This window comes from Aricia agestis, chromosome 10 (genome assembly GCF_905147365.1).
Source record: "Aricia agestis chromosome 10, ilAriAges1.1, whole genome shotgun sequence".
Taxonomy (NCBI): domain Eukaryota; kingdom Metazoa; phylum Arthropoda; class Insecta; order Lepidoptera; family Lycaenidae; genus Aricia; species Aricia agestis.
This window is the reverse complement of record NC_056415.1, coordinates 14,457,265-14,484,981: the sequence shown is the minus strand read 5'-3', so window position 1 is coordinate 14,484,981 and position 27,717 is coordinate 14,457,265. Positions and strand designations below refer to the sequence as shown.

Sequence of the window (27,717 nt, the reverse complement as noted above, 5' to 3'; positions counted from 1 at the left end):
CGTACGCGGGCGCTGACTAATGTGCGATCAGCTTAAACCATGTACTTTCAGAAAAGTTTATAAGGCAGATGGACCTAAGTAATAATAATAATGTAATAATATCTATGGACGCTTCACACCACGTCAGTCTGGCCCCGTACTAAGTACCTGGAGGACTTGTGTTACAGGTACCAGACAACGGAAATATATTTAATACTTTTATACTATACATATAATATTCAAGATTTTTATTATATCATACACATATTTAATACACATCCATGACATCAGGAACTTTGAAAACTTTTTGTTCCGTCGGTGGGATTCGAACCCGCGACCCCCGGCTTGAGCTACCAACGCGCTCTCCACTGAGCCACAGAGGCCGTCAAGTAATTCTAAGTAATATAAGCCAACAGATTATACAATTATATAATTTCACAGTACTAACATAGTTTGTAATAAAATAATTATTGTATAATTACTAACAACTTATGGACCCCAGTCTGAAATAAACATTTTTTTTTTTTTTTTTTTTTATTTTATTTTATTTATAGACGACGACGAACATAAATGATCAAACTGACATAACCCGACGTAAGCGACAAAATGGCGGAACATTTGACGACCTCTGCGGCTCAATTGGTGGGCTATTGGTAGCTCAAGCCGAGGGTTTGAATCCTGCCGAAGGAACAAAAAGTTTTCAAAGTTCCTGGGTCATTGATATCTATTAAATATATATGTATCATATAATAAAAATCTTAAATATATGTATAGTATTATTTTATTTTTATTTATTCGTTTATTTTCATAAATCATACAAGACGTTTGAGATATACTCTCCATAAACCACGAAGGTTTGTCCGGAGTGTATTATTCGGAGCGGAGTGTAAGTATATTATAAAGTACTAAATATATTTCCGTTGACTGGTACCCGTAACACAAGTCCTTCAGGTATTTAGCACGGGGCCAGACTGACGTGGTGTGAAGCGTCCATAGAAATTATATTATAATATACTAGCTGTCTCGGCAAACGTTTCTTTGCCATATAAAGTATTTCACCCGTATTATTTTATTGAAGTGACTAAATAAGTATGTCACCATAGCAACGTCCATCGCTATCCCGTCGCACAAACAATGGTCGCCGTCAGTCTCGAGTTGCAATAATTTACTATTATTTATTTAACAAATGCACTTATCAATATAATAAGTACCCAGTAGCCGATTCTCAGACCCACTGAATATGCATACAAAATTTGGTTAAAATCAGTAAAGCCGTTTCGGAGGAGTACGCGGCCTAACATTGTGACACGAGAATTTTATATATATATATATATATATATATATATATATATATATATATATATATATATATATATATATATATAAGATTATCTGCTGATGAATAAATTTCTTCTATTGTCATAAAAGTCACATATAATAATTATTATTGTTAACTTCGATTGTGATCGCTATACTTCGAACTAAATTCATACGTGAATTTTTCAACGACTTGTTTGTTGTGACTTGTGATCTTCAACAGGTCAGGCAGGTTACACGTATCACGCGCCTAGTTCTTATTATTCTCATTGACTACTGACGTAATTGCAATTAGCATACAACACAATGCGTTATAAATAGTAGTATAGTAGGGCCAATTACGGGCGTCATATTCGAAACTTCATTTTAATAATGCGAATGACGTAACTCGAATATATTTTATTCCATATTGCTAATTGTCCATCGGCGATCGACTTTTTATGTAAGAAAAATAGCTGACTTAGCTATCTTTGTTTTGCGTTGAGGGAGATTCTCAGACTTACTCCAACAAGCGCACAAAATATCGTCAAAATCGGTCCAGCCGTTTCGGAGAAATTTGCCAATAAACACCGCAACACGAAAATCTTATAAAACTGGGGCCGTACCACGAAATCGTTTTGAGACTCAAACGTTGTTAGAATAGGACGCGGCATTCTCGTCCGATTGTTTGAGTCTCAAAACGGTTTCGTGGTACGGGCCCTGGTTACAATACTGCAAGGATCTTTCAGCTGAAATTCGAATTTAATCCGACATCTTGAAAGATAGTAATTGTTCAGGCTGGCCATATACACATATTTTCCGTATTAGATTTTTGAATTCGTTTTCTGTATGCATAGAATCAGTAGAAAATACACTGACACTGACGCTTTTTTCCGAAGTCCGAACGGATCTTTTTTTTTTCGTGTGCAAGCTGGCGCGTTCGCGATTCAAGAAAAACGGACGTTTGCGCTAGTCTCATGGAATTCCAAATCGAAATTCAAATATAATGGAAAATTTATTGTTCATTAATATTGACCATCTTATTGTCAAATAAATTGTTCAATGAAATACTGTTCAATATTATTGTAGGCTTAGGGGCTGCCTACACAAGTACCTACACACACACATCTGTTAATATTATCTTAGTAACACTTTGCATTCAGATCTATCACTTTCTTTGGCGTTTACACGCCCCCATGACAATGTCATTCAAATATCACTAGATCCATATTAAATGGATCTTCGTATACTGTACTCGGCGAAACATGGCGGTAGCAGTCATTGACTCCCTGTCAAAAACTTGTCATTTTCTATATAAACCACGATTGATAATGAAGTGGTGTTGTCAATCGCGGTTTTGTATAGAAAATGACAAGCTTTTTGACAGGGAGTCAATGACCGCTGCTACCGCCACGTTTCGCCGAGTACAGTATAGACGTATTTTACTTGCACGTCAAACTACTTAACTGTTACCCATAATAATGTTTTATACAAAGTTTTTCTTGATGACCTTTACTAGGCAGATAACACTTTGAATATTCAAATTTTAAACCCTACATTTGACCCTATACATCATTGTATTATATTATTCACAAGTTTAAAATCAAGATATATTAATATAGCTTTACTAGTTAATAATTAAGTACATAACTGTTAATAATTACTTAACTTTACTAGCTAGACCAGACCAGACAATCATATTTTATACGAGCTTTTCGCTCGCGTTAAGAAGTATTATTATATACAAACTTTCATCCCCTATTTTAACCCCTTGGAGTTGAAATTTATTAAAATCCTTTCTTAACGGATGCCTTCGTCATAACATCTACTTGCATGCAAAATTTCAGCCCGATCCGTCCAGTGGTTTGGGCTGTGCGTAGATAGATCATCATGTCAGTCAGTCACCTTTGAGTTTTATATATATAGATTAAATATCAGAATGAAAACTGGCTGTCCCGGCAAATGTTGTTTTGCCTCTACGAATAATAAATTTGCCTTATAAATTATTTCGATTTTCACCCATAATATTATTATTATAAAAAGTAGTCAGTAGCCGATTCTCAGACCTACTGAATATGCTGCATATAAAATTGAGTAAAAATCAGTATAGCCGTTCCGGAGGAGTACGGTAACTAACATTGTGACACGAGAATTTTATAATATTAAAATTTATATGAAAACTAAATTACACCCGCAACTACGTTGTGCCAAGATTCGTTTATCACGCGGAAACCGTGCATTTTCCGGGATAATAAAATATATCCCGGGACTCAAAGTAACTCATTACAAAGTTTCATAAAAATCGGTTCAGCGGTTTGAACGTGAAGAGGTAACAGACAGATGCATCGCATTTTTTTTATGAAAGAAGGGGGCAAACGAGCAAACGGGTCACCTGATGGAAAGCAACTTCCGTCGCCCATGGACACTCGCAGCATCAGAAGAGCTGCAGGTGCGTTGCCGGCCTTTTAAGAGGGAGTAGGGTAATAGGGGTGGGTAGGGATGGGAAGGGAAGGGAATAGGGGAGGATAGGGAAGGGAATTGGGCCTCCGGTAAACTCACTCACTCGGCGAAACACAGCGCAAGTGCTGTTTCACGCCGGTTTTCTGTGAGAACGTGGTATTTCTCCGGTCGAGCCGGCCCATTCGTGCCGAAGCATGGCTCTCCCACGTATAAATAATTTTTAATATTATTAGTATATTTATAATATTATAATATTATTAGTATGGATTGAAACTGCAAATAAATCCATCAATAGTAATGGATGGATGGTTGGATGGATAGATCATGAAGCTTCTAATGATGTAAGTTTTGTTAATGACCTCGGCGGTACATGTCATTGTTTCGTCACTGTCACCCGAGTGTCAAGTTTGTTCGATTGTTACTTGTTACAACATTATTGTTGTGCTCTACTTTTGCATGAATGGCCTAGCTCGCAGAATGCTCCTGAAACTCTTCTTGCGTCGAAAGACCACGTTCTGCATGAATAGGCCGGGTCTACCAAATGCGTCTCCTAAATCGATATATTTAATTCCATCTGCCCGATGCGAGCCTTCGAGCTGTCAGTTTTGCGGTCCACACTGTAATTATTACTCGATTTAGAGTAAAAATATCGAGCAAAACCGTATGTGAGTAGTTGGCATTAGAGAAGTTAATTCGTAGGCACATATCGTAATTTGACATAACGCGACCCAGCCGATGAAAACTAACATGGAATTGACATAACTAGACTCAATAACGTAGGTTCGCCATTTGCTTACGAATCAATTTCTCCGATGGTACAAGTACTATTGGATCAAGTTTTATTCTGTTTAACTACGTAATTGAAGAAGAGTTCATTATTGCTATTTAAATAATTAGGCGCTATCTTAAATGTGAAACAAACTGTGCCACATAACGCCGCACAACAGGCAACTGTAAAATAATACTAAGGCATAATCCATACTAATATTATAAATGCGAAAGTGTGTCTGTCTGTCTATCTGTCTGTCTGTCTGCCTGTCTATCTGTCTGTCTGTCTGTCTATCTGTTGCCTTTTCACGCCCAAACCGCTGAACCGATATTAACTATCCTATGTCCTTTCTCGGGACTCAAAGTATCTCCATACCAAATTTCAGCAAAATCGGTTCAGCGGTTTGAGCAGGAGGTAACAGACAGACAGACAGACAGACACACTTTCGCATTTATAATATTAGTATGGACTAGTGGAAGTATGGATTCTGTTAAATTAAAATAATTTGAAATGAGTTGCTTCTGAGCCAGTTTTGGCGTTGGGAGTTTGCAGTTTTCATTGTGCCTTGACAAAAATATAGAGCAGTCTACAAGAACGGATAATTTTTGTGAAGAAAGCTCGTACTAATTAAAATGTTCACATGACAAATATTTGTATAATATTCTCGGCTTGTCGTTGTCTTGCACGTTGGTCAAAAAAGTCACATGCCATTTGCATGCCATACAAAGTCTCCGCGCAAATATATTTTAAGCAAGATGTGTATGGTTCTGACGAGCTTTCTTTATCACAGAGTTGCCCATGACAACATTTAGTGTGAAATGAAACCCAAATTATTACAATGTTTTTATTTTACATGGATGACTATAAATTCGCGCGCGTTAAAAGTGATTTAACATAAACAAGTGTAAATATATTTTTTCGCGCGAAGAAATACGGAAGACATCAATTTAATTGACATTTTCATTAGGGACAGAGAGTAGAGACCATAAAGTTAATATACCTAGCGGAATAGAGCAACAATCTCGAGCTGTCAAACAAAACCAAAACTGGTTTTCATCTGTGTGAAAAATATGTGTACGTATACACTTACATAAGCATGATTGAACATGAATTCTATGAGATTAAATTTTCAACGTGCGGCACGTGCCGACTTGACGTCAAAAAAAGAGTGCTACTGTCACGTATCACACGTCTATTTTTACCACGCAGTGTTACTGATAGTGACATCTCGCTTGCTCAGGCCTTTGTTTCTCTATTCCGCTAGGTATATTAACTTTATGGTAGAGACACGTGTCGTTATCTAGCGTTAAGTTCCGAAATAAAAACCAGTTCAGTGCCCGTTTTGATTTGACGCCATACTTTATTTGCGTGCCACTGGTGACACAATTGTGACGTATTATTAGTATAATATTATACTATATATTTTGCAATAATGACATTTCAACAAAGTCATGTTGGTCAAGGCACTGGCCAAAAAATTTGAAACGAATCAACAATTTGGCGTAATTTACGTCATGAACACTGACAAGTATACTGAGATATATTTTGGAACTCACCCATATGAAACGTGTTCATCGAAAAGTTTTTTTAACATTTTTCTAAGGTTGAAGACTTTAACAAAACTCAAAGACTAGTTAAAGGTTTACAAAATGTATGAAATCTAGAATAAACAGTATCTAATGGCAATTTAAGTACTAATGTAATACAGCCTATCTCCATCACCATGACGTATAAAATATCAGGAAGATACACTTTTAATACTATTTACTGTACAGTTTTTAATGCAACACTTATTTACATTAGTTTAAACAAAGATACATTGTCACTTATTAATTTATCATTTCGCTAATATTACTTCTATCGTCATTGTTATCAGAGAAGGTAACCTAAATATTACTTAGTTTAGAAAGTTGGCAGTCTAAGATACATCATTGCTAGGAATGAAATGACATACTATAGGTTGTATTTGGTATCAAACAAGAATATTTCCTGCAAAATCAGCCATTTCATCGCTAAAGAACGAAAATAAAATTACAACATCAGAAACTAAAAAAAAAAATATCCAAAAGTTGACCTTTTCATTTTATATATATATGACTAAGTTATAAAAGGTTCGATTGAATTGTCACCATGGTTTAAAATGGCATGTTTATCAATGATCTTTTGACAAATAGCCAAAAGCCGCCATCTTAGAAATTGACAGTTATTGTTGCGAACAGCGGCACTTGTTAACAATGTCATCCAAGTACTACAAATATGTACATTGTAAGTATACAAAGACACCACACAAATATGTGTCTAATGTGTAGAACATGCCAACTTAGATTTACCTATACTATCTTTACATTCGTATTTCATTCGATTAAGTCATGGATAACACAGTTTGATTGCATCAGCACCGACCCAGTACAATCTTAACCTAGCTTAACGACATGATCGAACATAACAATCACAGTTATAATTCATCAAATCGTTATCATATTGGTAACTCGATTTTAGTAAGACTACTAAAATTCACCTATATCGCCTACATGGTAAGTCATAGTTTACTCTTCCTACATAATTCTTGTAGATTACATTCCCTTCTTTATTACAAAATTTGCTCTACGATCAAGATAACCTATATTGCTATATTTGTCTCGCTTATGTCTTCTCCAACATTTAAGACAGAGATAGCAACATATATCAGCGTAAGCGTACTGTAAATATTACAATCAAGAAGAGGTTATGTATAAGGCGCTACCTTCTCAAGTCCTACAAAAACGTCGGATAAATCCTATGTATCTTTTAAAGATACAACATATAATATAAACTATATACACCTATATACAAATGGCAATTACTTTATCTTTTTCCGTTCTCTATCGTCCTTCTCAGTCTGTACTTTGCCGTTTTTATTGCTGTGTCCGTTCATTCCGTTGGCCTTTGGGTTGTCTATGGTCTTCTCTACGGGTTTTCCGTACGCTTTATCGTAGAAGTCATAGAACAAGTAATAGAAGAATATTGAGTTGGGCAGCGTGAAGACAACTGACCAGCGCGGGTAGCCGCAGTCGTAGAAGAGAAGTTGGGAGGAATGCAGGAACGCGATGCAGAACTGCAGCTGGAATTACAAAAGAATAATCGTTTAAAAAACTAAAAGACACGCTTTAGCCAATCCGCCGTCTTGGATGTCTGCTATGTTGGATTTAAGTCACGTGACTATTTTTTTCGTATTCCTGACAGAAACCCCCTTCATTTGATACCCATATCATGGGGGTACATTTCAAATAGCATGTCCGCCATCTTAGGGAGGCCGCCATATAGGAATTGTAATAACATTTCTTAGCTAGTCATGTATTGTCATGAGAAGTCAGAGCGTGTGCGAAATTTCATCCTAATCTAAGACCGGGAAGTGGGTCAAATTAAGATTATAAGATATTCTTACATACATAGTTACTTGACAAGTGAAGCAAAGAAAAGCGTGTTAAAATAATATTAATCCATACTAATATTATAAATGCGAAAGTGTGTCTGTCTGTCTGGTACCTCTTCACGATCAACCAATTCTACTGATATTTGGTGTTGAGATACTTTCAGTCCCGGGAAAGGGACATAATATTCTTTTTGTCCTGGAAAAATGTACACACAATAAACGAATTTAGACGCAACGAAGTTACGGGCTCCATCTTGTTTCCTTATACTTTTGTCACGTCTTTACTAATATTATAAAGAGAAAGTTATTTGCATCAAACGGGCAAAATAAAACAAAAAATCAACTGTAATCAACAAGTCCTCGTTGATTATGGAACCCTAAAACCGAACCCTAACCAGCTGATTTTTTGTATATTGATAGGTTAGTAGTTAGATAAAATGTAATTTAATAGTAATATTATCTTACAAATAGAACAATCCATATTTTAGGACCATCAAATCGAAATATTCCTTTCTATCTCTGTTAGCTACCACTTTCGAGAATTTTCGCGGAGGAAATTGTTATTCGTCTTATCAAAATGAAGGTGCTCATGAAAAATTAGCTTGACAGTAGCTTGACAGTAATCAGCGGGCTAAAATGGTCGCTTTGAAGAATCATGATATGAATCATAATATGATTCATTTTTCTAAAATCGCAAAATGCAACTCTGCTTGCAATTCATTTCTGTATTTTGTACTGATTTGACATTTGTCAGTTTGACAGTTTTGACAATTCATTTGCTGAATTGATTGAGAGGAATTGCTAAATGTGACCATTTTAGCCCCGCAGGTCAAAAAATGTTCTAGGGAACCTGTGCTATTACTATAATCTTACTTACACTATTTTGGTTCATATCAGACCGCATATTGTATGTAACAAACAACGACAACAATGACTTTCTAAGCGATTTATCGTACGTAATATCTGGTTTCATAATATGGCTAATCATCTTTTTTCTTTTTGGTTCTATACTTACGGTGCACTTAGATTCGTTATGTAAGATCTAGGGCATTTGATTGTATAAAATTACTAGATGACGCCAGCAACTCCAGTTTGCCGAATTGTTAGTCGCGTACCGTACATTTTTCCGAGATTAAAAGTATCCTGTGTCCTTTCCCGGGACTCGAAGTATTACCATATCAAATTTTATCAAAATCGGTTAAGTGGTTTGGGCGTAAAGAGGTGACAGACACGTTCGCATTTATAATATTAGTATGGACTTATGGATGTCCGAGTAATTTATCTTAGTTTGAACGTTTGGAATAGGTAAACCATACAATTATCTAAGCCAAATTGACATAAACATTCAACGAACTGTTCTGGATTACCACATAGGCTACTTTTTATCCCAAAAAGCCTTATCCTGTAAAGTGTTAAGTGTATTATCAATATATTTCAGCTACATAAATATTAATACTACTTCCTATACATCCTGATCCCTTTTGGGAACTTTCGGATTAAAGAAATTTATACTTTCAATTCATTCGTCGTTCACACCTGAATAACATAAATAAAGTAAATAACTAACCATTTGCAGGGTCGTTATATGCCTCTTCCAGCCCAAAAACTTCTGGTATTGTGGTCCCATTGCCGCTAGCATGTAATACGTGTACATAATTATATGCACAAACGAGTTGATAACTCCAATGAGGGTTCCATGGCCCCCTGGGTAGTACTTGGTGGCCCCCCAGGATATCATAGGCATCACGGTGTGGTGGTACATATGGAGGAACGTGATTTGCCGGTCCTTCTTTCGAATCACGAAGAATATCGTGTCTAGAAGCTCGGAGATCTTCGCCAAAAAATATATGTAGACGCCGCGCGCTACCTGAAAATGATACAGCGTTGTTTTAGCGTTACTCGTTTGACGAAAGTGCCGTTAGCTTTTTTAGGGTTCCGTACCCAAAAAGTAAAACGGGACCTTATTGCTAAGACTTCGATGTCTGTTCGTCTGTCTGTCTGTATGTCTCGAGGCTATATCTCAAGTACCGCTAAAGCTAGACTTCAGAAATTTTGACAGATTGTGAAATTTGTGAATTTTTGTTGCCGCTATAATTAATTTATATTTAAGAGGGGGAATTCTACAAAAAACGTATTTTTTTTTACCCTTTTTCCTCGATATCGGTATTGGCAACAGGTAGGCACTTGAAATTCTCACAAAAATTATATGTGCACTTTAATAATTATTAATAAACTTGAGATAAAATTAAAATTCAGGGGGGGCTCTCTTACAAAAAACACAATTTGGGTCTATTTTTGCTCTATAACGGTACGGAACCCTTCGTGCGCGAGTTCGACTCGCACTTGGCGGATTTTGATGTTATTAGTGGTGATGACCACTGTGTACGACAAAAAGTATTGACGTATTGGTGCGTCATGGAGCGTATCGCTGACCGCTACAATTCTAAGATAGAGCTTTAAAAATGAAAACTAACATTTTATTAGGTTAAGAGTGACACGTTGCTTTGTTGCGTTGCATTTGTTGCAACACAGTGTTGTACGACGCTGCAATGACTTAACAAATAATAAAATCATGTATGTTGTGTTGTGCTAACGTTACCGCACGCATATCTGTGTGGTCAGAAGAGTATCAGACGATTATCAGACTCGTTATCATAGGAGCACCGACAAAATAAGTCTTCGTCAATATCGCATCCGATGTGGCAACGCTTTCATGTGGCATATCATAAAATATAATATAATATGCACAGAATAGATGCCCTAAGTCTGGAGTTGTGCACTTCCTTTCTTATTCATTTTGTTTAGTAAGCACTACATAAAATATGAGAGATATAGAAAGATGTATAATAGTTGAACATTTACGTTATAGCTCATACAAATGTATGTTTTTAGGATACAATAAAAAATCCACCGAGTGCGAGTTGGACTCGCGCACGAAGGGTTCCGTACCATAATTATAGAGCAAAAATAGAATATTTTTTTTTGTATAGGAGCGCCCCCTTAATTTATTTTATTTAAATGCTCGTATTAATTATTAAAGTATAAATACAGCTGAGTACTTTGTGTACATTTCAAGTGCCTATCTGTTGTCATCATTGATACCGAGCAAAAAATGTTTGATAAATCACGTTTGTTGTATGGGAATATTTAATTTATTTTGTTTTTATTAGTTGTATTTGTTGTTATAGCAGCAACGGAAATACATAATCTGTGATAATTTCATCTCTCTAGCTATTACCGTTCTTGAGTTTGTAACCTGGAGACAGACGGACAAACATCGAAGTCTTAGTAGTAGGGTCCCGTTTTTACCCTTTGAGTACGGAACCCTCAAAACGCAGACTGGTAGTCCAGTAGGCGATCACTCTCTGCCACCTATCGGCACACCTACAGGTTGCCCGAGGCATTTGAAAGTAACCGGTTAACTTAAGTGAATACAGTTAGATGCCAAATCACCAACAGGTTAAATATGTAGGCAATCGGCTTAGGCAAGGTCTTGTCAGGTTTATCAGGGATAACCTCTGTGGCATCACAAAAAATGGCCGGTCAGTATTAATAATCTTGTATATCTGATTCTATTGATTGTCACGTATGGGGTGAGCAAAACATAAATCTGAGAAGAATTTAAACACAGTAGCCATTGTACAAGCAAACATTAAGTTTAAGTTACATGTAGTATCATAGAAGTTGATTTACAGGTAGATTATTTATGTAATTTGGCCAGCTTATGTCAAGAGTCAAGACCATCCGACAAATCACGAATTGACTTGACATAACCCGACAAAACGGAATAGGGTCGCCTTCGACTATGAATGAATTTCTCTGATCTCTTAGATGGTGATCTAGGCCGGCGGCATACATACGTTTTCCGTATGCGATTTTCGAATTCGTTTTTCGTATTCGGAAATCGAATGCATGGAATCAGTAGAAAATAGTACATTAACTGCCGCACACGTTCGTTTTTCTCCGTACGGAACGAATTCCGCATGTACGTTTCAAGCGCAAGCGCAAATTCCGAATACGGAAATCTAACCCGGAAAACGTGCGTTTGCGACCATTCTTAATTATGTTGGACAAAGATCGAAATGAAGCTTATTATGCTAAGATTCAAAATAGTATAAAATTATACCCTCATCATCTCCCTCAAAATAGTATAAAGCTATACCCTCATGGCTTCCGGTGAATTGGAGAAGTCAACGGGTTGACATTTCCAGCTGTAGGAGGTCATCCATCCTGCTGCCAGGCCCTGGAATATTATAGATTTTCTTGTTAATTAAAGGTTTTGTTATAGAATGTAACTTATGTCTACATCAATAATTGTGAAGAGTTGGCTCTATTTTTAAGAAAAAAATCCAGAGTACGTAGTCAAAATACATCGCCAAGTGTTATGTGATATTGTCAAATCCCATTTGTTTTTGTTGATGGTATCTACTTTATTACAGAAATTAGCGAATGCATTTTGACTTAGAGTAAACGTAAAGTAAAATGCTTAGATAATTAACATCACCACTGTAATTATTTTAGTAAGGATCTGATGTTACTGAACAAACTGAATAACAAGCCCCTCTTCTTTTATGTAGCCCACTTTTTTGTTAATATTGTCTTGATTAAACTTTATAGGTAATTTTATCAGAATGCTATCTAATTAATCTAAAAGGTAGGAATGAAACCGTTAGATAATATTTTTATATTTACTGGTGAGTCAATAGGCAGTTTTGTACTATCAGGAAATTGATTCCTAGGCAAATGAGGGACCTACGTAGTTTGGTCGCGTTACCTCAAACTAAGCCGACAGATCGCAAGTAACATTGAATTGGCATAATCCGACCAAATGTCGTTGGTCTGTCAACTGCCTAGGAATTAATTTCCTCGATGGTACTTCGCCCTATGATTTTGGCTACATACCTCATAAAACAAGTAGCAGCTGACTAAGACTTGCAGGAAATTGTACACTATGAGGGTGTTCTGGAGCTGGAATGGTTTCTTGTCGGCCATGTACCGCGGACCCCATTTCAGCGTGAAGTACAGGTACAGGCCGAGGATCGTCAGCCCCGGCACGGGACTCGTTATCAGGAACCAGTCGTTGGTTCTTGGATCTGAAAAACGATAGATAATTATTATGACTTTTTGTGTTTCACTAGCTTTTTATCCTGAATTCGCCTGCGTGATACTTGTACTTTATTAATCCCTCGATCGCGGATTCTTGGAAATCTATTGTTATTCTACTGTTATCGCGGTCGAATTTGACCGCTTGGGAGTTGATAGATTTTTGATTCTCAATTTAACTCTGAGTGGAAGTTTGTGAATCCTTGCTCAGAGGCTACCTTAATTAGGAGAGGAACACGTACATAAAATTTCAAGTTATGACCTCATTAAGTGGCTTAAGTGTAAAGTTTTGCATTTTTAGTAGCCCAACAATCATTTAGCATTTATCTATTATTGGCACTCAGACTGGAATTAAAATCTACTTCTAAAAATTCCAAAGAATATACAGTATACATACACTTTATTTAACACTCAGTTCAAAGTTCATACCAGTTTTATGTAAGACCTAGTATCACAAATTATACATACCAGCTAATTCTACAAAGATTCTATGCCAGAACCTTGTCACGGTGTTATTGGAGAGCGACATTTTCTTCTATTTCTTCAACGTAGAGCGAACAGCGAGTGTCATGAGAGGCTTTTCCGCATTTTATTTATTCCTATCCTTTTCTTTAATACCTGGAAAGAGAGAGAAAGAATTGTTAAAAATGAATTAAAAATTTGGTCTGTAAAATTCTGGAACGAATGTCGGAATTTCCGGACCAATACGACCTGCAAACTTTCAAGAATAGAGCGTATTCCCTATTAAAAGGCCGGTCACGCATCTGAAGCTCTTCTGATATTGCGAGTGTCCATGGGTGACGGTTCACGGTAGTTGCTTTTCATGACGCATTTGCTCGTTTGCACGGTGGGTGCACCCTTATATTAAAAAATATAAACTTATATCAACTGTTCTGTCTGTCATACCAATTATTATGGTTGTTTTGTAAAAACCGCTATTTTTTCACTGTATCTTTGTTTATCAACTAGATTCATGTAACGAGCAAACGAATCACCAGATGATAAGCGATTGCCGAGGTGCATAGAACTGCTTAAAATATCACTAAAAACACTAAAGTTAGCTTATCTTAGCATGACAACATTAGAAACGGGAAATAATAGAAATACTGGCGGATTATAGTGAGAGAATGGCCCGGATTTCCCTTGTCTATCAATTTCTGTCACTATGTATATTCTTCTGTAGAAACAAATCGTTTATAAGGGACCATGCCAAGCCCGCTGATGTTGCCTATTTTCGTTTTTGATACCTTGAACATCTAGTTAATGAATTCAATGCAAGCATAATTTTTACGCCGATTTTATATGGGAATATTCGTCTGGTGTCTATAAATTAGCATGATTCTTATCGCGAAAGCATAATTCTGATGCTGATACTTGTTTATTTTAGCACAAGATTGGTCCTTCTTGTTTAACGTCTGTGTTCATATCTCTACAATTACGTAGGAACATGGAAAAACCCGCGTCTTTACATTTGTTTATTAAAAACGAAAGTTAATCTTCGTCATTGTACTTCAATGCTTTATTAATGTTTTAAACTAATGTCAAACGTAATGTAGGACCATAAAAGGTGAACAATTGACAATGACTTTTTATTTTAATTATTTAATTGCTGTGATATTCTGTCCATAGATGGAAGTTTAGAGGTGTAGAGAAAGTGAGAGTGAAGAAATATCCTGTAAACGAAACAAAATATGTTATTTTAAACTGCACAACTAATAGGTTTTGTAAGTACCTAACAGATTGTAAAGAATTTTGTCACTGTATATAGAGTGGACAACGGAGGACATTCAAATGCGATTACTCTCTACAACAATATTGAGATGTCAATGTTAAAATAATTTGTAACTGCAGATTACTGTGATCATAGTAGTAATTATTGTTTGTTTTGTAATCGCCATTATATCTAAGAGTTTAAAAGAATAACATTATTGCAATTAAATATTTCTTTATTATTAAGTTTTGATTATCTACGTAGCGTGTATGTATTTACCGGCATAGCTGTGGATTGTTAATCTCGACAGGGTCATTATTACGAATGTGACACATCCATACTGATGTTATTTCTTACGCTAAAGTGTGTCTGTCTGTCTGTTACCTCTTGACACCCAAACTACAATTTTGTATGGAATTTCAATGAAATTCAATTTTGTAATCGATTTTGCTACAATTTTGTATGTAACTTTGAGTCCCGGTTAAAGATATAGTATACTTTCTACCCCGGAAAAATACACGGTTCCCTCGCAATAAATGAATTTTGGCGCAACGGAGTTGCGGGCGTCATCTTGTCATTGAATAAGTTGCGGTAGGTTCTATTGTACCCGCAACTCTGCTTTAAGCGATGATTGGAGCACCATGGGGTTTTAGTGGGTTATAGACTACAGGAGTCCCACATACCCCGGCCGATATCCCCAATTTGCCGGGGATGCCTAAAGCACTTCCCCATGTTAAAAAAATAATTCATTAAATAAAATCCACTTTTCGTTCCACAATTAAAAGAACATACAGTTAAATTACATTAAATACCACCTAAATCATCGTACTTATAGACTTATAAACTCTTGGCGCACTATAGCCGGCACAATTTATACGAAATAGAAAATAAAGAATTTTGGTGTCGCTAAATTGTAAATTTACATAAAAATGTATGAATATCATTATTGAGCAATGAACTAATTGTTGTACCATTTATGTTTCACGTTGAGGAATTTCACAGTCAAGGACTGACTCTAATTAATATTTTACTATGTTAATTGAAGCAAAAGAAATGGTAATATTTTAACAAACATGACGTTCGAAATGTCACATGCAATAGGTAAATAAATGGCTAAATTAAATATAATTATTGCTTAATTAAAATTTATCATAAATGCAATAATCTTGTTATGTAAAAAATTTTTTGGGTTCCAGAGAACACAATACCTTGGTTTTTTACTTTATTTAACTCCAAAATCACTTACCTAAATTATTTTAACTATAAAGCACAATTTTGATTTCCACATCATTTACGAAAGCACATTCGGTTGGAAGCTCGGCTGTGACGCAACTAGGGAGTTTTTGACAGGAAGGGTGCGGCGGCCATCTTGGAAAGGGGAGCTTTTTCATTAATAGCATATCCATTGATAGTGGATAATTCACTCTATTTTTATGCTAAGTACTCACATACGGTTTTGCTCGATAGTTCTATTCCAAATCGAGTAATAATTACTGTGTGGACCGCAAAACTCACAGCTCGAAGGCTCGCATCGAGCCGGCTCGATGGAATTAAATAAATCGATTTAGAGTAAAACTATCGAGCAATGCTGAATGTGTGGATGAAATCCCGAGCCGCGGGTTTTGCTCGACGTTATTGCTCGATCGAGCAAAACTGTATATTATGAGTACTGAGCATTAAACAATGGCCGTGTTCGTCGGCGTAATTTTTAGCGCATTTACTGCAAAACCTAGTTAATGCGCATGTCCAAATCATGTCATGCCATGGCAACGACAACTGTTTACGACTTGACATTTAACCCAATTGCAATTTGTTGGTGGCGTTGCAATGATCAAACCTAGTGGGATAGCCATGCTTCGGCATGAATGGGCCGGCTCGACCGGAGAAATACCACGCTCTCACAGAAAACCTGCGTGAAACAGCGCTTGCGCTGTGTTTCACCGAGTGAGTGAGTTTACCGGAGGCCCAATCCCCTACCCTATTCCCTGCCCTACCTTCCCCTATTCCCTTCCCTTCCCATCCCTACCCTCCCCTGTTACCCTATTCCCTCTTAAAACTGGGCCGGCAACGCACCTGCATCTCTTCTGATGCTACGAGTGTCCATGGGTGACGGAAGTTGCTTTCTATCAGGTGACCCGTTTGCTCGTTTGCCCTCTTATTTCATAAAAAAAAAACAAATTTTTAAATTTTTCCAAGTGATCCATATCCATATTTTCCAAAATAAAATAATCAAACACTATCATGATAGTGTTAAATAAATTATTTGTGCGGCTGTTAGACAATTTAGGCTTATGTATTTATGTTTAGCTTTTATTATTTTAATCATGTACTTATAAACAATTATGACGTTGTTTACGACTTGACCAGCAACTTGTTATGGCGTTGCCATGACATCTTTTGGACATGCGCAATAAAAGGTTTGTCCAAAAATACGCCGACGAACACGGCCATTTCTTAAGTTTATGTCAAAATATTTTTTCTAGCATACGTAAACAAGGTATGTCGGTTTTTATAACATGCTATAGCTGACTCCGCGAACTTCGGTTCGCTGACAAAGAAATTATGAAAAAAAAATCTTGATACATATTTATAATTATGTATTACATTGAATAATATTATGAAAAAAATATTGTATCATGTAGGTATAAATATGAAATTTTTATAAGTTACTTTAATAACTATTCAGTTGGGCAAAAAAAAGTCGATCCAAGCGTAGACCGGGCATGCAAAGCAGTTGTTCACCAGTTCTCTCACCAGTCGTATCGGTCAGCCGTCCTACCTGATGATGAGAGAGTGATGAAATAGAGAGTGCACCCTGTAAGCTGTGTATTGCGCACACATTTGGACACTTTCATCTCTCCAGCGTATTTGAAAAATCTCGATAGTCGGTCTACCGACAGAAAATATTATTATCACTACACACTCGCGGTAGCCGCCGCCGTCGGCGCGTTGTTTTGAAAGAAAGAAGGAAATAAACTTTTTTTTTATGAAATAAGGGGGCAAACGAGCAAACGAGTCACCTGATGGAAAGCAACTTCCGTCGCCCATGGACACTCGCAGCATTAGAAGAGCTGCAGGTGCGTTGCCGGCCTTTTAAGAGGGAATAGGGTAATAGGGAAGGGTAGGGATGGGAAGGGAAGGGAATAGGGGAGGATAGGGAAGGGAATTGGGCCTCCGGTAAACTCACTCACTCAGCGAAACACAGCGCAAGCGCTGTTTCACGCCGATTTTCTCTGAGAACGTGGTATTTATCCGGTCGAGCCGGCCCATTCGTGCCGAAGCATGGCTCTCCCACGTGTATGTATCGTTATGAATACTTTTCGCAGCACAAGCGAAAATTTTATGCCATTTTTTTGCCACCTCAGGTTTTTGTAATTTTCGGAACAAAGCCCATGTTCATCACAAAGGATGTAGCTTTTCTAAGTGAAAGAATTTTTAAAATCAGTTCCGTAGTCTCTGAGCCTTCTCAATACAAACGAACCAACTTTTCCTCTTTATAATTAGTAAATAAAGATGACCGTTATTATCATTTTTCCACAGACATCTGTACGTCCGACTCACAAGTCCGACTCGCGCTTGGCCGTTATACATAATGCTTAAATAATAGCAAATAACTACTACATCTAATTTGATCTACATAATATCATGCAGTGTTGACATTTTTTGTGACCTCGTTGTGATATAATCTTAAAGTCAACAGGTCTCTGACACACATACCAACTAAAACTGTGTCTGATGACTTTACACGTAATTTTCCGTGGGAGAGCCATGTTTCGGCACGAATGGGCCGGCTCAACCGGAGAAATAGCACGGGCTCACAGAAAACCGGCGTGAAACAGCGCTTGCACTGTGTTTCGCCGAGTGAGTGAGTTTACCGGAGGCCCAATCCCCTACCCTTGTTCCTTCCCTACCCTCTCCTATTCCTTCCCTACCCTCCCTTATTCCCTTCCCTACCCTCCACTATAGCCCTATACCTTCTTAAAAGGCGTGTCCATGGGCGATGGAAGTTGCTTTCCATCAGGTGACCCGTTTGCTCGTTTGCCCCCTTATTTCATAAAATAAAACCACATCCATACTAATATTATAAATGCGAAAGTGTATCTGTTTGTCTGTCTGTCTGTTACCTCTTCACGCCCAAGCCGCTGAACGGATTTTGCTGAAATTTGGCATGGAGATACCGTGAGTTCCGGGAAAGGACATAGGATACTTTTGTCCCGGAAAAATGTACGGTTCCCACGTGATAAACGAGTTTTGGCGCAATGGAGTTCCGGGAGTCACCTAGTTATAATAATATACCTTTTATTTCCGGATTGGTAAAATATTCCCACATTTGCATTAATCGTTATATTAGTAAATTTTTGACTAATAAAACTATTTAAATTATGTATGGAAATGTTCTTCTTATATACAGGCTGTCACGAAACTAAGTGATAATGCTTTAGGGTGTGTATGAGTCCCGTGTATAGAGTTCACTGTAGAAGTAGCAGCGCTGAAAGAGCTTTTTTTCACTATTGTATGGGGAAAATCGTGGCACTAGAGCGCGGCGCTTGCCTATACAAATCACAAAAAAATTTTGGTCTTTCAGCGCTGCTACTTTCACAGTGAACTCTCTACAAGGGACTTATACACAATTGCACACCCTTAGAAAGTATTATCTGCACTAATTAGTTTTGTTACAACCTGTATAATAGTGTTTTGCGCTTGTTCGAAATTATGAATAAGGAAAATATGACTTATATAATATTAATCCTAAGGAAATTAACTTTCTGAAATATAGGGAGGGACAAATAAATAATGACTGTCGATTTTTTTTATTGTGTTATATTATATTAATATTATAATGGTGTAATTATTACCAATATTAGCATTAAAAAAAATCTGTAAACAAACTTATGATTATAAAAAAATAAAAATCCTTGGCTATATTATTAATTTATTACATTCGCCTAAAAGAAAACACGCTTACAAAAAAGAAGCTCACGAATACTTATGACGCAAGAGTAGTTTTTTTTTTAATAATAATATTAAAAACATTTTATTATTACTAGATTGCAGATGACCATATATTATATGATCATAACCGGTCCCAAATAATTAATTAAAGAATATTCTTCTAAGTATTTTGTAAATACATATCCTTTGTCTACTTTATAATATTTTGTATAATGCTCTCTCTCCATCCAATCTGTTCGAAAGATTTAATTTTTACCGCTCTCCTGAAATCCCGTGCAGATCCAGTGTCAGAACAAACCTCTCCCTCCCATCCCATCGCGAATAGTGTCCGCAATCGACGTAGATCATGGACAATCATAGGCAAAGATACATATTTTCCAAACTTTTTGGTAAAACATGGCCCCGTGCGAGTTTCTTACGCCGGTTCTTCTCACCGGGCTAGTTCCCGAACCGGTGGTAGGCACCAGTAGTAACGACGTTCAAAATAAAAACATTCGAGTTTGAATTTGGAAGAAACATCTACACGTTTTTAATCTGCATTGGCCTACGTGGAGAGGCGGTATAACAGAACAAACGGAAACGGTTTAGTTATTCTATATTATGTGGTAAACTTGACCGGAATGGTTTACAAAACGCACCTGTTAGCGTCGAGTATTGCAAACTAATCGACGGAAGCGCCTGCCTGTCTCGCAACACTTACATTGATCCTGCTATACTTAGTATGAAACAGTTCACTATTCAACGTGAGAAGGAAATGCGATACATTTTTAAGGTATAGGCTATTCACAACTTTTTTGACAGATTCTCCATACTTTATCTGTCAAGTTAAGGGGTGGGTAGCCTATAGATCAACTTGTAAATAATAGGCATATAGTGGTCCTTGACATCAGAATTGTTTACCTCAAAGAACAAAATAATATGAACTAATCTTACTTAACCACGAATTCTATCAAATTAATATTATATTATTATGGCGATGGCCGATGACTATTCGAAATACGTCATTTATAAAATTAAGATCCGGCCGTGTGTGAGTTGCACTAGCGTACGATGGATTCCGTATAAAATATGTATTTGAGAATCATGTCTACATTTGAACCCCTAAAAAGTAATTTTTGTTGCTAAATAAAACACAAATTAATGTTCAGTGTATGTTGTAAGTGTCCACATACAGCCGTTTATGTTATTTTATACAATTTGAACCTTAAATAGAGCTAAAATTATATGAATTTACGTTACAAATTATTAAGTAATTAGAGATTATTTGTAACATTTTGATTGTCTAGCTATCAAAGCTTACGAGATACAGTACGATGGACAAACTGACAGACACACATCGAAGTTACATAAATATATTATTTAAGAAACTTCGTGACCCTATTAGATAATATTATACTAATTTATAGTCACATTTTATATTTTGGGTGCCGAACTCTTAAAAATTTGGTAACATAAGTTATTTTTTGACCTTGAACATGATGCTTTATTTTATTTATTATCTAGGCAATTTATTGACCACAAATTGAAGTTTGTATTTTATTTAATTCTGATTTAAAAGCGAGAAGAGAATCCGTCTATGCGAGGGCCGGATTATCGAGTTTCTACTGTACAGATGATTTCGATATTTTTTTTATATTAAAAACTAGCTGTCCCGGCAAACGTTGTTTTGCTACATAACTCATAAGTATTTCGCCCATATTATTTTATTGAAGTGACTAAATAAGTATAGCACCATGGCAACGTCCATCGCTATCCCGTCGCACAATTAATAGTCACCGTCAGACTCGAGTTGTAATAATTTACTATTATTTCTTCAACAAATGCACTTATCAGTATAAAAAGTAGCCAGTAGCCGATTCTCAGACCTACTGAATATTATGCATATAAAATTTGGTTAAAATCAGTAAAGCCGTTTCGGAGGAGTACGGTAACTAACATTGTGACACGAGAATTATATATATATATATATATATTAGACTAGCTGTCCCGGTAAACTTCGTGTCACTTAAAAACCTTCCCTGGACTTCAAGGATTTTGTTAAGACTAAAATTAGCAGAAACGGTTCAGCCGTTATCGAGTTATAGCGTTACTAACACAATTTTAAATTCATTTTTATATAATACTAGCTGTCCCGGTGAACTTCGTGTCACTTTAAAACCTTCCCTGGACTTCTACGAATATTTTAAGACTAAAATCAGCCCAATCCGTTCAGCCGTTTTCGAGTTTTAGCGCGACTAACACATTTGAAAATTTATTTTTATATAATTTATAGATATTTCGAAATATATTCACCATCGCAATATTAAGTACCTGACAAAACTATTTGTCGATCCATTACCACGTCAAATATTTACGTGTACGTCAGCTGTTAACGTTTGTGTGTCAGATACGTTAATTATCACGTATCTGACCGTGAACCTCACATCACTCTCACTAGGGCTTTTCTCTCAGCTGTCATTTCGTAACCCGTACGATAGATCGTACGATCGAACGAAAATCGCATCGTCGATTTTAAAAACATTCTGACTTTAAAATAACTTCTGTCCAATTTATTTTAAGGTGGTGAGAATTGAGATGTCCTAAAATTTATTATTCAGCAGTTTATTCATTCTGTAAAATTCAAAACGGAACCCATACTAAAATTAAAACGGTTGTTATCTAGTTTAGATATATTATAAAACATTTTTACAGAATAATATAATCTATATTATAAAATATTATAGTCCTCAAGAAGAATTAATTAAGTTGGAGTCAGCATTCTTTGCTTTTTTAATAAAAACAAATATGACTGTTGTTTCATCTTTAACCTAGACCTTTGACTGAAACGTGGAAGTATTTTACTGGTTTTATAATTCTTTGCAATTTTTAATAATGGATGATATTTTGGATCCCCCAGACATATTACAAAAAACTCAAAGATGTTAAAGTCACCTTGTGAATTACGTCGATGTGTCGTTGGATTAACTTTAACACCTTCTTGTTGCTAATCCATTAATAGCTATTCATAATATTATTTACCTATACTATACAACACAAGATTCAATCCATATTAGTTATTACTAATATTATAAATGCGAAAGTGTGTCTGCCTATCTGTCACCTAGAACTAGTGAATGCCCACAACTCCGTTGTGCAGAATTCGGTTTAACTCGAAATCCGTACATTTTTTCATCCGTACAGTTTGGGCGTGAAGAGGTAACAGACATACTTTTGTATTTATAATATTTGTATGGATCTGTATAGTTGTGCATCTGACCACGACGCCATATTTGCGAATACAAACTTATAGGAAGAATTTCATTTAATTATTCTATTTAATTTTCAGTTAAGTTCCGTGGCTTCGATGTGTTGTCATTACGTTTTAGTAAGAATTATTTATCTATGAGAACCATAAAGCTACTGCATATAAATAGTTTAGCCCAGTTATTTACACCATCGCAGTTTATTATTTTCATCGAGCATGAAAATATGCAAACAAGAAAACAAGGTGCAAACGAGCAAACGTATCGCCTGATTAAAAGCGATACAGGACGCGATACAATTTTGTGTTCTAGTCCAATTTTACAATATCTCAGCAGGGAGGTATTACGTAATTCACGAACGCTCCCCAACATCATCAGCCTGCCTTTATGGTGATTTGATAACCAACATGCGGTCTTAGCGTGTGGTAATAAAGGTTATATTTGCGTTTCGCCACGCTCCGGTCCGCCGGCTGTCCCACATACCGCGGTCCACAGAGCTCGGAAATGCCTACTCTCACTTGCGACATGGCCCTTACACCTGTATCAGACACCTGCAGTTAGTGTCCCGTACACACTAGGAGCCTTACTTCCGAAACTGAGCCCCTATTTTCTTTATCGCTTCTTTAAATAAGTGCCGAACGATAACCATAGAGCTTGACAGGACTTTAAACGCACGTGGCGAAAAAGGAAATAACGCTGTCATCATACAAAAACGCCATTTTTGACAGTTCGCTTTTACCAGTAGCGCCCCCGCCCACGTTCATTTAAAGCCTTATCAGACCAGCAATAAACATCTGTCAAATTCTGTGGTTAAAGTTAAGTTAGCCTTAACTTTGACCATAACTGTAACTATAACCACGCCTCTGGTGCAACCCACCCTTATTGTAAACAAATAAGATGGGGAAAGCGGTTTCAGTGTGAAGAGGTAACAGTCAGACACACTTTCGGATTTATTATAGTTATTAGATGACGTACATAATATTTGCATATTGGTAGATTTATTGTTTGTTATTATGTTAGTAACGTCAAACGAAAAACAATATAAAAACCTGTTTAGTAGTCCATTGAAATGTTACAATTTAAAGATCGAAAATTGCATTTATTAGAGGACGCAATTTTATTTTTGGGACATGTAGCCCCCCTAAAAAATTAAATTGCGTCCTCTAATAAATGCAAAGCTCATGTAACATTTCAATGGACTATAGCTACAATCCTTAAAAGCTCCCAATACCACGGTCTCGCAAAAAACCGGCGTAAGCAACGCTACTGTTGTGTTTCGCCGAGTAAATGTTACACATATACCCCTCAAGTGTTGCATTTATGAGCGATGTCGCTAAAAATTAAGCAATTACGATATTGTGGTACACCTACTACAGTTTACAAATTCTTACATGTGTAAATGTAACAAAATTAAGTAACAGGTACAACTTACAACTCACATAATCATTAAGATCAAATCTTAACAACGCACTAATTGTAATTAGAAACGTGTTCAGAAGATTATCCTAACGCGATCAAAATAGTAAAATTAATTATCAAATAATAGAGTGCGCGATTTATTCACTGACCTTGAGGAAATAAACAAAAATTTTCATTGTATGGCGTTCTAGGAACGTTAGAACAGGTGACCAGATGGTAAGGCTTATTTCTGGAAAAATGCGTGGGAACCGTACATTTTTCCGGGATAAAAAGTATCCTATGTCCATATCCCGGGAAGGTATGCCCATACCAAAAGTATGTCGATACCAAATTTCAGCTCATAGTTTTGGGTGTGAAGAGATAAGAGGGCGTCCACAAATTACTTGAGGTGTTTAGAGGGGGAGGGGGTCGAGTCAAACCTCATCTAATCTCACGTTGGGGAGAAGGGGGGGGGTTCGGTGAATCTCACGTGAGATTTGGAGGGGAAGGGGGGGTCAAAAAATTAGAAAAAACACATCACGTTATTTGTGGACGCTCCCTAACAGACAGACCGGCATACTTTCGCGTTTATAATATTAGTATGGATAGTGCACGCATGCGACTGTAACGAAGATGCTAGTATGATGATTTTCCGGTAGCGATCATACTCTCGGAGCCGGATAGTGAAAGAGAAACCGCTAGTTATAATGTCGTTAAGTTTTTACTATCGTAGGAAATGTTATCTATTATTATTTATTATAGTATTTTTGAAACGAGAACAAAAGTGTTATATTGTTGATAATTCATTGAATATATTATGTATTATTCATAATTTCATACTAATATCATAAATGCGAAAGTGTACGTGGGAGAGCATTGGTTCGGCACGAATGGGCCGGCTCGACCGAAGAAATACCACGTTCTCACAGAAAACCGGCGTGAAACAGCGCTTGCGTTGTGTTTCGCCGAGTGAGTGAGTTTACCGGAGGCCCAATCCCCTACCCTATTTCCTTCCCTACCTTCCCCTATTCCCTTCCCTTCCCTCCCCTATTACCCTATTCCCTCTTAAAAGGCCGGCAACGCATTTGCAGCTCTTCTGATGCTGCGAGTGTCCATGGGCGAGGGGAGTTGCTTTCCATCAGTTGACCCGTTTGCTCGTTTGCCCCCTTATTTCATAAAAAAAGTGTGTCCGTCTGTCTATTACCTCTTCACGCCCAAACCGCTGAACTAATTTAGCTGAAATTTGGTATGGAGATGCTTTGAGTCCCGGGAGAGACATAGGATACTTTTTAGATATTTTATATTATATTACTGCAATGTTTTGACGCTAGAGTGCAGCACCAGCATAGACAGCAAACAAAAAGTGTTCTTCTAAGTTTAACAACGTTTCTGTGAATATTCTGATAAGACGTGTGCAACATGTTACATGTCGGACTATTTACTGTATTTGACAGTAGCGCCACCTGCGTAATGTTCCCCATTTAATATTTTTAAAGAAAATAAATAACTCACAAAAGTCACCAGTAGCTCTACCATGAGTTTAAGGCTATAGTATTTATCGAATATTGACGGAAACGTCAAACGTCGAACAAAACTTTTTGTTTACTGTCTGTGTTTCCTCTAGCGTAAAAATATTGCAGTATCATCTCCAATTAAAGCCGTATTGACATTTGACTACGTAAATATTTAGTATGGCGATTTTAGTTCCGCAAGTGACCGCTAGAGGCGCTGTAAAATTTGCCATACTAAAAATTTACGTAGTTGTTATTGAGTATCGATAAATACTATAGCCTTAAACTCATGGTAGAGCTACTGTTTCATAACTATTAATAGAACAAATTTTTATTATTCTGAAAATAAACTGTATCGAAATTTAAAATGGATAAAATTATGGACAGCTAGCTAGCATACCTACCGTGAAGTGTGAACATTATGAAATTCAAAGTGAGATAAAACAGCATAGTTTCTGAATTTTATCTTAAAGATCTACGCAAGGTTTCAAAATGCGGCCAAGTCATACATTGGAACTTGTGGTTACTAAACGCGTAAGCCAGCGGTTAAAATAATACCTGAATTATGTTATTGACCTGGATGCGTAATTTTTACTCCGTGGTTTAGGCGTTTCAAGGATTTCGGTTTTGGGCTAATAGCGTCGATTATCATCCAAGTTTTAATTGGCCAAAACTACTTTAAAGTTCGCCGGAAAATTAAAAATAGCAAGTTCTATTTTTAATATCGAAATAAAATAATATGTAGATACTTGTATTAAAGATTTGAATAATTTGTTTTTATAATAATTTGGCATAGATATAGATAGAGCAGGGGAAAGACCCTAACTACCTACATACCAAATGTATGCAAAATTCGTTCAGCAGTTTGGGCGTGAAGAGGTAACAGACAGACAGAGAAATAGACACACTTTTGCATTTATAATAATACTGTGGATGTAATTGATTTTTCTACAATAGGATATATATCTACAATGCTTTAATTTATATGAGATAATATAATATTATGTTTTGAGAAATAAATATTGCTATTTTTAATTGATACTCTTAAATAAATAAAATATATTATTATTCTTCAAATTTAATTCATGCAAAATATTCTAAAATTGTACAATCTACACGTTTCGGGAGACAGCCCAGTGAATATAGAACCGGCGCGGCGCAAGAAATTACGGTGCTGTCCTTTACCAAGGTCATATAGTTCTTTGAAAAAGATAGACAAATTTTCTTTACAAAATAATATGTTTTTGTTTCTCCGCCGAAGATAATATGTTAATTAGTTTGCCGCAATAATCGTACATTTTCCAGCGATAAAAAGTATCCTATGTGCTAACAGCTCCTACCTATGGAATGCAATCCCGACTCGAGATTGCAAATTTGCAATTAGAAATATCAATCCCGCGGGATCCCGGAATTTTCAGGATCCCGTCTAGTTTAAAAAAAAGTTAAATTTGGATGACTGAAAAAGCTAATAACCAGTGCCGTAAATCGGTGCCCAGGCACAGATCGTAGACTCTGGGGGGCGCAAAAATGGCCAAACCTGGCAGGAGTATTTTTTCGATTTGCTCCCGATAATAGTTCCCGATGCGCCCCTAAAACACGATTCCAACAGTAAAAAAGACCTATACATTGCTTTGGGTAATATCTATATATTATATAAAAATGGATTTCCAATTGTGTTAGTAACGCTATAACTCGATAACGGCTGAACCGATTTTGCTAATTTTAGTGTTAAAACAATCCTTGAAGTCCAGGGAAGGTTTTAAAGTGACACGAAGTTCACCGGGATAGCTAGTAATATCTAAAAAGCTCGCACAAGGCGCGAAAAAGAGTGTAGACTCTTGCGGGGCGCAAGAATAGCCAGATCAGAGGGGCTTATACGTAGC

The 27,717-nt window shown here is 36.6% G+C and overlaps 1 protein-coding gene across 1 annotated transcript in view; it reads right to left on the bottom strand.

Moving 5' to 3' along the window:
* Nucleotides 1–6,594: 6,594 nt before the first annotated feature.
* Nucleotides 6,595–27,717, bottom strand: part of LOC121731089 (elongation of very long chain fatty acids protein AAEL008004-like) — a 42,068-nt gene continuing 20,945 nt past the window's right edge. Inside the window, exons 2-6 of the mRNA XM_042120421.1 lie at nt 13,488–13,637; nt 12,819–13,009; nt 12,079–12,159; nt 9,484–9,783; nt 6,595–7,604 (exon numbers count right to left, since the gene is read on the bottom strand). Coding sequence (XP_041976355.1) covers nt 7,344–7,604; nt 9,484–9,783; nt 12,079–12,159; nt 12,819–13,009; nt 13,488–13,548 — 894 coding nt within the window. The 5' untranslated portion in view covers nt 13,549–13,637 and the 3' untranslated portion in view covers nt 6,595–7,343. The remainder of the gene's footprint in view (nt 7,605–9,483; nt 9,784–12,078; nt 12,160–12,818; nt 13,010–13,487; nt 13,638–27,717) is intronic.